Raw genomic sequence first — 12,665 nt, forward strand, 5'->3', positions numbered from 1 at the left:
TAGTTATTAAAGTATTTTTGGAACAAATCATTCCAAGATACGAGATTGTGGAAGCAATAGACTCAGCTTGGGGAACTCCTTTTACAGGAAAGATCCTTCAAGGGTTTGACTGCTTTAGGAATACAGTGGAACCTCCATGTCCCCTGGCACCCCCAGAGCTCAGGCTGCATTGAAAGAATGAATGGAGAAATAAAGAAACACCTTTTGAAGCTGGTGATAGAAACTAAGATGCTGTAGGTACATCTCTTGCCACTGTCTTGGGCAAGAATGAGGGCCAGACCCAGAGGCGATATTTAGTTGTCTCCCTTTGAACTGATGTTGGAATTCCTTGCTCTTGTAATTCTCATCCTAGTGGGGGGATGGAAATAAGTAATGTATATTTTAAAAAATATGTGGCTAGCATATTGTCTGCTCCATTCTGGTGGCTGCAGGAGCTGAAGCTGGGCACTCTGGATAAGAAGAAATGGAAAAGCAAACCAGGCATTGCTACGTGTTCCTGTAGTGCCAAGAGCAAAGTTTAAATGTATGGTGAACCCCAGGCTATAGCTTCAGAAAGGTTGGGTTTTTTGTTGAATTTGGAATATGTCATTTCTCTGGAGTAGAGCTTCATAAAGTCATACTTGGAAGTACAGAACACCTGTCCCTAGAATCATGGAGATTGGTAAAGTTCTCCTAAACCTTTAAATTTTTGGGTCATGTTTGGGAGGGAACTGCAGCCTGGAATTTCTTCAGTTTTGAGGGAATTTGAGGTTGAAGTTCTTGCTTTATGAGTGGCTTTCATTTAAATGCTTCTGCGGGGCTGACAGGCATTATCACCTATGGTGTGATCTTTGTAATTATGGATAGCAACAGGGCATCATTGTTAGAACTTGGTGCTAAATGAAACTGCTTTGATTAGCTGTAAATCCCTAAGATTTTAACAGTATTTTGAGCTGAATGTTCATCTTTATCGGTTTAAGTGCCCACGTAGGGGATCAGCAGAGGAAATTGAGTTGAGACTAATAGTTAACAATTTACCGTACATCATGGATTTTCGGTCAAGTGATAAAAGGCTGGCAGGAAATGAGAAATTGATATCTCAACTAAGAGTAAACATGTGTTAAGTGTAGCTTTTACAAGATTGTTTGATAAATTATAAATTGGTTTAGGCAGAGCACAGTCTGTACTGACATATTTTGGTTAGTTTGAAGCTGTTAACACCAACGCCTGAAATAAGTTTATACATCTGGAGGCAGATCTGTGGCCCATGTAAATTGTCGTAGTGCTAATGATGTTCATTGTGTTCCAGCACTTCATGCTGATGGAAGTCTGCCTTAGTGTCTGTAATAAACAGTGTTCTGTATTCTTGGAATATGAGTCTGAGAAGCAGATGGAATTAGCTTTGAAGGTAACTAGATTTTTGTTAGGGAGGATTTAAGCAAATTAATTTTTTTTAAAGCTTAGTTGGTAGTTAGGTTTGAGATGAAACATGCAAGTTACCTTGTTACTTTCTGAAAGATGTTAGAAGAGAGATGTTAGAAGTTTTGGGCCTAATTCGTGTCCTCATTCATCAAAAGCTTTTGTAAATGCTTCACTTTGGGCATGATTTCCCTGATACCGCTATCACTGCTCACATGTCACAGTCAGCATGTGCAGCCTTGGATGCTGAAAAGCGTGTAGGAATGTTTGTGCAGTGCTTTAAAGATCTCCTGTTTAGAGAGCAAGAAATGATTTTGCTTTAGGTTATCTAAAAAAGTGCTTCTAAAGCTGAGTGCTGGAGGATCTGCCCAGCAGCACAGTCTGTGTTTGCTGAGGTGAAGCCGGACAAGCCCAGCAGCCTCGCTGCACTGCATTTCCTAAATCGGTGTTAGGGTTAGGCATAACTGTGTTACTTTCTGTTGCAGATCCGTGTTTGTATATTCCCCGTTTTGCACACATGCTGGAGTTCGGGGATAAGAACCACGAGGTGTCCATGACGGCTCTGAGGCTGCTGCAGAGGATGAAGCGGGACTGGATGCACACCGGGCGCCGGCCCTCGGGGCTCTGCGGGGCAGGTACGGCACAGCCTGGCCGTGTCCCTTCCCCCGCAGCACGAGGGATGGGAAAGCCTGGACCAAATGAGGCCTTCCCCTTCTCACTGGTGATACCTGCCTTCTAGGGGTTTTGTTCTGTCAGACAGATTATATAGGTCTTCATCGAAATAGTTTCTGAAAGTATAACTTCATTTTTGCCCTTGCTCCTACAGTACTTGCTCAGACCCTTTGTAGCTTACAGTTGGAATTTTTTTTTAAAGCTCCTTTCTGGTGCTTTTCTTGCCCCCACTCTGCAGGCTCTAGCTGCTAAAAGGTTTTTTTTGTCAGTTAAAATGACACCATTAGTGCAAGCACTTTGATTTGTGTCTTTACACTGAGTCTTATGCAAGAAGTGCCCTCTTTGACCTGTTTTATGAAACTATTTTTCTCTCTTTCTTCATCTTTTTCCAAGATCCATCGCTGTCATGATGTTTGCATAAAACTTCTGGGTTTGGGAGGGCCAGTTAAAATATAGTAGCCAGTGGGATCAGAGTAATGAAGAGTGTAGGTAGTCACAGAGTTATGTATGTGCTTTATTTTATTTGAAAGATCTTACATGTTTATCCATGAATGAGAAGTATTGCTCAAACCTTTGAGAATCTCGGACGATGCAAAAATTTTTTTGACATTTCTAGCCCCTTTTTGTTAATAGTACTTGATTGTTGCACATTGCTAAAAACTTGAATATAGGCTATGGGAGAGCAGTCTGCTCTTTGATGTGCTACATGGCCTGTATCCACACGAGCAAGTAATTTAATTCAACAGACCTGGATCAATAGATGGAAGCAGGTGGTGCTGAGCCCCCTCCATCCATCCATGCAATATGCAGCTCACATGTTGGACTGTGGACTGGGTTTAGTTTGGTTCCCTGGCTTAAAAGTCTGTGTCACACATAGCTCAAATGACCAATTGTTAGTTCAGCCCTGATGTTCCTGTTAGGAGCACTTTAAACACATACCAGAAGTGGAGCTCTGGTTTAGTTTCCTCTATAAAAAAGCCCCTTTTTATGCCTTAAAACTGCTCTGTGTAGTGAGCTGCTGTATGATGAGTGGGGGTGGTGCTTCAAAACAGAACTGGTGCTCTGAATCAGCACACCATGTAAATGCAACTGGTTATCTGGCTGTGTAGAGGGTCTTGCAGGGGAGCACTTGGGCACCAGCAAGGCAGGGATAGTCGTGGCAGCAATGAGGAGCCCAGCTTAGGCACATTCAGTGTTTCTCTGGAGATCATTTTACTTTGGATAGGATTCAGTGAGTTCAGCTAAAAAGATGGTAACTGAAAATAAGTGGTCATTGAAATATTCTTGTGCTGTAGATAACCCATGGTTTCCCAAATGTTAAAGCACAGAATTTTTCAAGGTGCAACTTGCACTTGGCTTAGTGGGTAGAAAGCAAATTTTGTGAAGTCAGGTCCATCACCAGTATTCAGGGACACAGCTGAGCATAGGCATTTACAGCTCTTTAACTGAGGACAGGGACAGAGAGAGGGTATAGTTACCTGACTGTTTTCTGCTTTTCTTCAGGAAATTTCCCTCTTTTTGATAAAACTTTCTCTGCTTGTTCTCTAGCTCTGCTAGTGGCAGCAAGAATGCATGATTTCCGACGGACTGTTAAAGAGGTCATCAGGGTGGTGAAGGTTTGTGAGTCTACATTAAGGAAAAGGTCAGTGCAGTCTTACTGCTTTTGTCTTTGGTTTACAGTACTGAACAGTGATATAGTCTAAAATAAATGTATATTGGAGAGAACCAGGTTATTTTTGTAAGTGCCATGAATCAAATAAGTATATGTTTTAGCTGGTCATTTTAAAGTACTATCACCTTGCCTTTTATGTAAGGCCTCAAATGCTCAGCCAAGATGGTAAGGAGCACTTTGCCTATTTAACAGATGAACACTTGAAGGCAAAATAATGCTATGTCAGTAATGTTAACAGTATTGTCATGCCCTCAGAAAAAATAATTTATTGATTCTCAAAGCTGACAGTCTACTGCGAGATTTTTTTTCATTAATCCAGAAGCCAAGTGATGAAAAGTCTTGTCTTTAAGCTGTTACTGAACAGAACTTTTCAAAATATTTTGCTGAAGTGTTCATTTTTGGTAGTGTTGCACTGCTAATAAATAGAAGACAGCACAGTGAACCTAATGATAAGATCAGTGAAGGATCCCCTGGGAATTTTCCAAGTACCTTTTTATTTTTTTAAAGATCAATTAGTATTTTCCATAGTTTAATGATGTAAGCAGAGACCCACTTTCTGTCATTTGTTGTTACAACTGAAAAGTTGTAAAATACTCTTTCCCCATAGGTTGAGTTAAAAATGAGCTAACAGAAATACCATGATTTCTGTTGCCCACAGCTGGAAATTCTTCTATCACCAATATATTCTGATGTTTGTTCCCCCAAGGTCTGTCTTTAGAAAGCTTCCTTAGTGCCTCTCTTCACCTTCTTGGGATCAGCTTAAGCACATCCAACTGAGCCTAATACTTGTTAAAAATATTCACTTATTAATTTTGGAAAATGTTTTTGTCCCAGATCTTCATTGGTGGAACAGGAATGATGTTATTTTCCATCTATGCATGGGTGGTATAGGGATAAATTTAAAGTGTTTAAATGCTTCAAGGTACTACAAGTATAAGGATGGAGCAGTACCAATGCCACCTTTTTTTTCTCTGGCCAAAAGGTCATGTGTTTCAGTTGTGCATTTTGTATGATTAATGAGTTATGCACCACAATCTGCTCCAAGATGCTTTGGTTAAATAGCTAAAGAGTTTGTACTTACTAAGAAAATAAGCATAATAAATTAGAGTTGGAAGGGAAATTAATTTGAGCAATTGTTTCAAGCGAGAAAATCTTACTTCAAAATTCATGCTTTGAAATGTTTACTCAAGTCACACACATCAACTAAAATGACAGCCTTATTTACTTTGACAGGGTAAACGTGACAGCTGAATTATTTTCAGGCAGCTATAATTACAACTATTTATCACGAATCTATAAATTTGATTGATGTTTTTCAAATAAGAGCACGTTATATAGTATTTAACGAAGGCAAATAAAAAAAATACCTTTGAATAACTCTTTCTGCACTCTAGTGTTTTTCCTCTTCTTTCAAGAATTCCTTTCAAAATGCCATCAAATAGAATTTGTCTAAATGAATAAGAACTTATTTCACATTCTTGAAAATTCCTTTGCTTCTCAGTTGGATGTGCAGTTTTATTTCCTTTTAATTATAGTTACTCTGGTTGGTAAGGAGTAGCTGCTGCTGTGTTTTATGAAGGTGTTGGATGCTGTACTCACTGCTGATGGCTTTGCCCTGACAGCTCAAGAAGTGAAACCCAACATGAGTCCAGATAATGCTGACACTTCCAGCCTGCAGGATCTGCTGTGTGGTTTGATTTAGCTCCCAGTTGACTTCCTGGGGAAGCACAGGCCATTGGAAGCTGGGTTTGCTTTGGTGCCCCACGTGATGTGTGTTTGCCTGGGGGGGACAGCAATGTGTGCATGAGGATGCGGGAACGATGCTCTTTAAGAAATCCTGATTGGGAATTCCTGGGAGTGCTTGGGGAAGACCCTCAGCAAGGGGTGGCAGCCCTTCCCTGAGAAGGGCCCTATTTCTGGTCCTGGCAGAGCAGCTGGTGGGACTGGATTAGTTCACCCTGTTGTCCATCATCTGGAGAGCACCAAGCCCTCCTGCCTGGAGGCTGTGTCCTCTTTCTCTGCTCTGAGCTGGAGGAGTAGCTCTTAGGAGGAGGTTCCCAAAAATGTGAAGTATCCCCAGGTCATAAAAATTCACGACCTGGTCATCAGGGGAATCTGTTTTGGAAGGAAAAAGTGACAAAGCATGGCCCACGTGTGCTATCACTAATCTTCCAACCAAGAGTTCTTTATTTGGCACAGGTTTGGTTAAAAAGCAGTGCTTGTTTATTTTTAATGTGAGTGGGTTTTTGGTAATATTGGTAGAGAAAAGTTTGTAGTCACTTTGCAGGGCCTTCTAGCTTTATGTTTTGAAGCATACAATTAAAATGTAAAGCTTGTTGCTGTTGTTGAAAGTGAACTTATTAAATATTAATAAATGCACTGATAATTCTATCTCATTTCCAGTCTAATTGAAATTATATTAACTTATATATCACTTTATATATTCAAAGTACTGTACAAATATTAGCTAATTAGTCAAATTGTTATTTTCTATGTAATCATCCGTGGAGGTAGCAGAAATTAACTTTTAATAAACCCAGTCCTTTTATTTAGTTCAGTCCTCACATTTGTGCCTGTTTCAATGCACCTGTCTTCGCCTCTGTCTTTTTAACCTTTAAATACTCTGCCCCTTCATCTTTTTATTCACCTCTTGCATGCTTTCTCTGTGTTCTACATTTTGTGTTATCTTCAGTAAGAGTAATTTTTGTGAAACTTGTCCATTGTGCATTATCTAATACTGTGCAGTACTTATGCCTGTTTGAAGATCTTAGGCACTTCTTCCACAGAATTAAAAAAAAAAAATCAGCTTATCTTTCTTAACATTTGCATTTTGCTGCTTTGACTTGTTCACTTTATCTTTAAATTGAACTGCTTTTTGCATGAAAAAATACTTCTCAGTTCCATAAAGTACTATCTGCTAAAAAACTTGTTTGTGATGAACTTCAGAAGCAGTAAAGCTTCATTTAGAAGAAATTGGAACAAAAGGCCAGAATGGGTTTAAATAGCTTGTTCTTGAGGTGAATGGTTTTTTTTCTCACAACCTCATAGTGTTTTGGGAAGGAAGACAAGACTTGTTACGAAGGATCTTAATTTACCAGTTGTAGATGCTGCAGGGACTTTTATAAATGGGGTCCTTTGCTTATATTCTAGGGACCCTCTTACAACTCTTTCAATGACTGAGGTGGTAATTTTCTAGAAAAAATAAAGATTTATGCGTAGAGATAAATGTCCCGAATGTACTGCCTGCAGCTTTTTTTTTTTTTTTTTTTTTTTTTTTTAATTTCTGTAATGTGTGGCTGGCATAAACCTTGTGTCTGTCTCAAGCTGGACAGATGCCTGAGAGAGCAGGCAAAGAGAGGAGCCAGTCTGCTCAGGAGTCAGGATGAGAAGGGAAGGTAACAGGGACATGGGTAGCTGTGAGGTGGCTGTGAGGTTGTTGTTACTCAAAACACCAAAGCCCTGTCAAGGCTAGGACTGAAGGGAAAGGCGTGTAGAAGTCAGTGTTGGGCTGTGATCCAAGTACAGCCATGCTAAAATTCTGTGCAGGGTATCCAGTGAATCAGGGAGAGCTGGCCACCGGAGGTGTTTGAGCATGGAGGGGCTGAGGATGCTCAGAATGTCAGAGTCGTGTCAGGGCTCTTGCTTGAAGTGTGATGTGGAGAGAAGCGTTTAGAACGCCAGGAAATTTATTTCATGTGAAGGACCTGGTGGTGGTGTCTGCTCTGATCTCAGCTCAGCAACTGAGCAGCTCCTCTGCTGGCTGCCATAAGCTAAATTGAGAAATATCTCATGTCTCCAGTTAAATCAATTCAAGTGGCTTAGAGATGATTTCAGAAACCTTTCTAGTATGGTGAGTAAAATATAACTTGATCCATGTGGGCTGATACTGCATACCTTTGTAAGTTGGATGGTCTGGTTTAATAAAAGAAAAAAAAAAGGTTTTATTTCTGAGGAATCCAATTTCACAGGCAATGTTCCTTTTTATAAGTCCAGCTTCTATACAGTTAGCAAGTTAATACATTAATTAGATTCCTAATATATTTTAGTACATCATACTTAATTATATAATTTCCAAATTATTTGGTGACTCTTACTTTTGAAACAATCAGTAACTTGTTTGTACTAACTCAGGCTTAGATCTTGTAAATAGTTTTCCTATGTTTGACTTTCCTCATCTGAGTGGTTGTTGAGAAATTAAACAGCTCTATTTTTCTTTTCCAGGAGATCATAGAGTGCTTTTGACAGACCACAGTAGAGGAACCATGCTAATGAAGCAGAACTTTAAGGAATGCTAACACATTTTGTTTCATTAGCATGGTGCGAGCATTTGAATCAGAGGGGAAAAAAGAAGAATAATTTTCAGGTGGTTTAGTCAGAATTCTGGGATGGCCAGGGAGGTGCTGGTGGGATTATCCAGGGGCTGATAGTGGGTCACAAGTGCTAATACAAGTTAACTCTGTGTGTAAGCATTTGTAGAATGAGGACTTTAAAAATTATGGTAATGAAATTGTGTCTCTGGGTTGGTGTGAGCAAGTAACAGGAACTAATTCTAAAGGGTGCTTTATTTAGTACAATCTTTAGAGATACCTATTCTTAATACTTAAAGAAACATCAGAGAGTTGCCAGCAAATGAGCCCCATAAATTATCAGTCACCTATTAATTGGAAGTAAATGACTGTGTGTATGCTCTTAGTCCATTGCAAAAAGAGGAGATGTGTATTAATGTTGGAAGTTGTGTAAAGGGAGAATATTTCTCTTTAACAGTTGCATTTGGCCGGGGACAGACAGAATAATTTAGCACAGCTCGGGTGATAAATTGTAAGTTGTAAAACCACAGCAACTGGATCACCTCTGATTTTGTCCTTACCTTTAGTAATGAGATATTCATACAGGCTTAAAACTACCTTTTGTATTGGTGCAAATACAGGTAAAATTATATTTATGTACAATGTTTACATAACAGAAGATTTCTATTTATTTATTTACTGGTGGCTGCTGGAAAACTTTTTATTATGTTATGTAGGAAGCATTTAATAACTATTTCAGATATATGTTCTATATTAAGTATCACTTTTAGGGTATGTGTTTACATACTTCCATAAATAGTTCATCTGTAAACATTGTATGGCTTGGAAAAAAATAAGGAGAGAAGGATGATGCAATAGACTGTTAGATTTGTAGTATAGAAATAGTGATGGTTTGAACACCAGTGTGAATTCTGAGCTTCTCTGCTGTGGGTGCACAGGTTTGGAGTGGCAGGAAGCACTGATGAGGATTAAATTAAAACAGTGGGGATGTTCTGCAATATTCTGGTTCTTCACTAAGAAAGTAAATCCCTTTGCCAGAGTCTGGAATTGTCTGAGGTGTCAAATCAGCTGATCTATTGCTAGAATATTTGTAGTTGATATGACACTTAAGATTATATAGGTATCATGTAAGTTATTACTTACAGTTTTAATTATATTGTTAATTTGGGAAAACTCAGGGGAGATTAGTTACTAGCACCAGTTTACCTTGCAATAAAGGTTCTTTTTCATATATTTCTGCTAACAGTGTGGCATATTCAGTTTATTATTTTTCTAATCCATTGATAAAATACTTTAAGAACTTTAAAAAGACCTCTCACAACAGGTAACTTAAAGATTGATGGCTCAGGCTAAACCCCACATTCCCTCTTTAACAAAAGAACTGTCTCTGCAGTTGTAATTTGTTTGCCCTTCTGCATGGAGATACCTCTGCTCATGCTTTCTAGAGCTCGATGCTGTTTGTGTATAGGTAGAAGGACACCATGGCTGGTCCTGAATGGTCTCTGCTTAGAAGTCCCTCTTGGGCTTTGAACTTGGGCTCCTGAAGGATTTGTGACTTGGAGTCCAGAAGTCTTTGTTCTTTTGTGTTCTTTGTTGCTCCCCACTGCTGCAGAATTAAACGCTGAACCTGAGCCCTTAGCTGCACACACGAGTCTGTTTTTTCCATCACTGTAGACTGGATTCAAGAGTCTCCACTGGAGGGTATCCCTGGAACAAAACAAAGTAAAAAGGACATTGCATGTAACTTCAAAATGATTGACCCATTTTCCCTTATTGGGAGTTAAATTAAGTGTGAATAGAAGCCGTTTACTGGTTTGTGCACAAAAGTGCTTTATCAGAAGCAGAGGTGTGGTTTTGTCTGTAAATGGATGAAACAACAACTATGGAAATTTTTCTTTGTAAAACATGGTTGAGGTTAGAGGCAGATGACACTAGGCTCTGGAAAAACTTTTCTCCCAGAGGAATTTTCTTGAAAGAGTTTGCTATGAGAAACTGTAAGAGGACGGTTTATACTGGAAGTTGAATCTTAGCCTGAGCTTTAGTTTGCCTCTGCTTTGACTATAAATAGAAAATCCTTCTCTGCCAAATTTCAATTTTTAGAGCCTTTTTGAATTTGTGCCAAGGAAATAATATTTTAATTTGTATATCTGTTTATTTTCCCTCTGTCTGTGCATAACTTAAAGTGGCAGCTCTTACTAGTTTTTTTTTTAGGTTAACAAAAGTAAAAAATTAACTTGGATAGCATTTTTATGTGGGACTTAAAAAATAGCCTGTAGTTATTTTTTTTTTTCATTAAGCCACTCCCTTGCCCTGACATTATTGTGTTTATAATTAAAGTTGTGTCAGTTTTTCTTAACTGCCAAACTAATATTGCTTTGTTTCATGTGGTGCAGACTGCTGCAGCATCAGTTTGTTGCCTTGGTGGCATGTGTCCAAACAGTGGATAAAATTAAAGAAATGTTTAAAAATACGTAGACAGGATATCAGCCAATGTAAAATGTTGAGGCAGGCGAGTGGTTGGCAAACACAGGTATTTATTTATATCAAGTTAAAGGAGAAATTGTTGAGTGTGCAGCTTGCTCTCCCACAGAGATGATGCTCAAGCTGGGATCCTGACCATCAGGGATGGTTCCTCATTTTGGGAGAAGGGTTAGAGCCGTAGGGGCAGGACTTGGGAGAAGTGAAAAAATAATGTGCTGCTCTAAATTTGCATCACCACCAGCCTGTGCTTAAACTGTGATGCTGGCAGCCTTCCCCCTGGGGTGGTCAGCCCTGCCCCGCTCGGCTTGGATCAGGACTGAGGAAGGGAGGGCAGGGGCGTGGGACTGGGGGCTGGTCTGATGGTTGAACTGTGCTGTGCTGTGGGTCTGAGCTCCTTGGCAGTAAAGACGATGTAGCTCTGCCCTGTCCTAGTGCAGCCACACTGAAGGTGTTGGGAGAGACCCCTCCTGCCCTGGGGTGGAAGCTGGGGCTCGGGCTGGAGCTCGTGCCAGCCCTGGCACGTTGGCTCACCGCAGGGCTGATGTCTGATGGTGCAGGGTACGTGACGTGAGTCAGGTGACACTGTGGGCAGGAGAGGGACAGGCAGAGCCCAAGGTGTCTGTGTCTGCAGGGGTTAGGTGCTGACACCCAGGCATGGTCATCTTGTCCCCAGCCTGGGTCCATGTATTTTGCTCCTGGTGTTTTCCTGGCTGCTTGGCATGCGCAGAGGTGGTGCTGCTTTGGTGGGGCTCTGGCAGCTCATCTCAGACTCAGAGCAAGTGTTGGATAAACAAACTGGGTGTCTTTGCCAAAGTGCACCTTGGCTTTTAACACTGGGAGGAGAGTAATATTTTAATAAGGTGAGGCTGGCTGGGAGGAAGACTCTTGCTGAAGTGGGGCTGCCTGTGAGTATATGATTCACTCGTGGAGAGATGGATGGCTGTTCTTTAATGATTGTGACTGGGAAGATACATGCTCCTCAGGTGATGTATGGGTTTGGCATTAAGTGAATCCTGAATTTTAATAATAATAATAATAGTGCCCTAGCCAGGTTTTCCTTCTAACCTGATAGATGTGGCTCCCTCCTTGAAGGTGGGTAAAGCTTGCTGGAAGCCCATTAATGCCAAGAAAGATTTCTAGTCTTTTAATTAAAAGCTGGGTGCTGCTGCTGCCAACAGCATCCTCCTCTCCTTTCCAATTTGATCTGAAAGAGAGGAGGAGGAAGCTGGTCCCTGGTACTCCCAGGGAAGGGTTTGGGCTGTCAGTCACTCTTAAGTACATGGCTAATTTGGGGCTTTGTGGAGATGCTTGAATTCCAAAAGCAAGTCTGATTTTCAGAGGCTTTCTTCCTCTCAGCAGCACTAACTCTGGCTGGCATAGCCATGCATGGGCTTAGCGTGCTGCTTGCTGTTGAAGTCACACAGAGGTGCCTGGCTCTGCATTTCATGACATGAGATGCTGCCTGTGACCCCTGGTCCAGGAGTGGGATGTCTCCAGGCAAAGTCTCCTGCAGTTGCAGCCCGCCTACACCTCTGTATGGGCTGTCTTGTCTTGCTCCTCATTTTATAAAGGAAGAAATGCAGAGATTGATGAGGACATAGGAGAGTGTGGCCCTGTGCTCTTGGCTTTGACCCTGGTATTGTCTAGAAACTGAATTTCTGTCCTAGAGAAAATTCCTTCTTCAGTAAGAGTTCTGTTGCAACCAGAGGTAGAGGAGAGAACTGAGGAGAAAACCACAACTGTTTTTAGGGGGAGAGAAATGCAGAAAGGTCCTGTGCTGAGAGCACTGAGTCTCCATTTTTAGTTCCTAGCTTTGCAGATGGAAGCTGTTGTCAGCTCTGCTTCCTCTGAAAGATGGGAATATTCCAGCAAAGCAGCTGCAGACCCATCACTGCCATTTTCCCATGGAAAATGTTGATATTATTAAAAGGGCATTTTCTGTCAGAGAAGCATTCTGCCAGACGTTTCCTGACCTGGCTTTGTACTTAACCTTTTGTCTCATTTTCTCCATCTGTAAAATGGATGTGCTTATTCTCAGCCACCTGTATAAAATGCTGGTATTAGTGAATTAAGTTATGACCACGTGGTCTTACTTAAGATTGAATTCCTGTGAAAGACTCATCTGCTTTCATGGC

General features: G+C 40.7%; 1 protein-coding gene across 1 annotated transcript in view; it reads left to right on the forward strand.

Annotated features, from left to right (window-relative positions):
• BRF1 (BRF1 RNA polymerase III transcription initiation factor subunit) overlaps nt 1–12,665 on the forward strand; it is a 172,241-nt gene that overhangs the window by 84,843 nt on the left and 74,733 nt on the right. The window contains exons 6-7 of the mRNA XM_053979768.1: nt 1,884–2,033; nt 3,619–3,712. Coding sequence (XP_053835743.1) covers nt 1,884–2,033; nt 3,619–3,712 — 244 coding nt within the window. The remainder of the gene's footprint in view (nt 1–1,883; nt 2,034–3,618; nt 3,713–12,665) is intronic.

This window comes from Vidua macroura, chromosome 6 (genome assembly GCF_024509145.1).
Source record: "Vidua macroura isolate BioBank_ID:100142 chromosome 6, ASM2450914v1, whole genome shotgun sequence".
NCBI classification, from domain to species: Eukaryota; Metazoa; Chordata; class Aves; order Passeriformes; family Viduidae; genus Vidua; species Vidua macroura.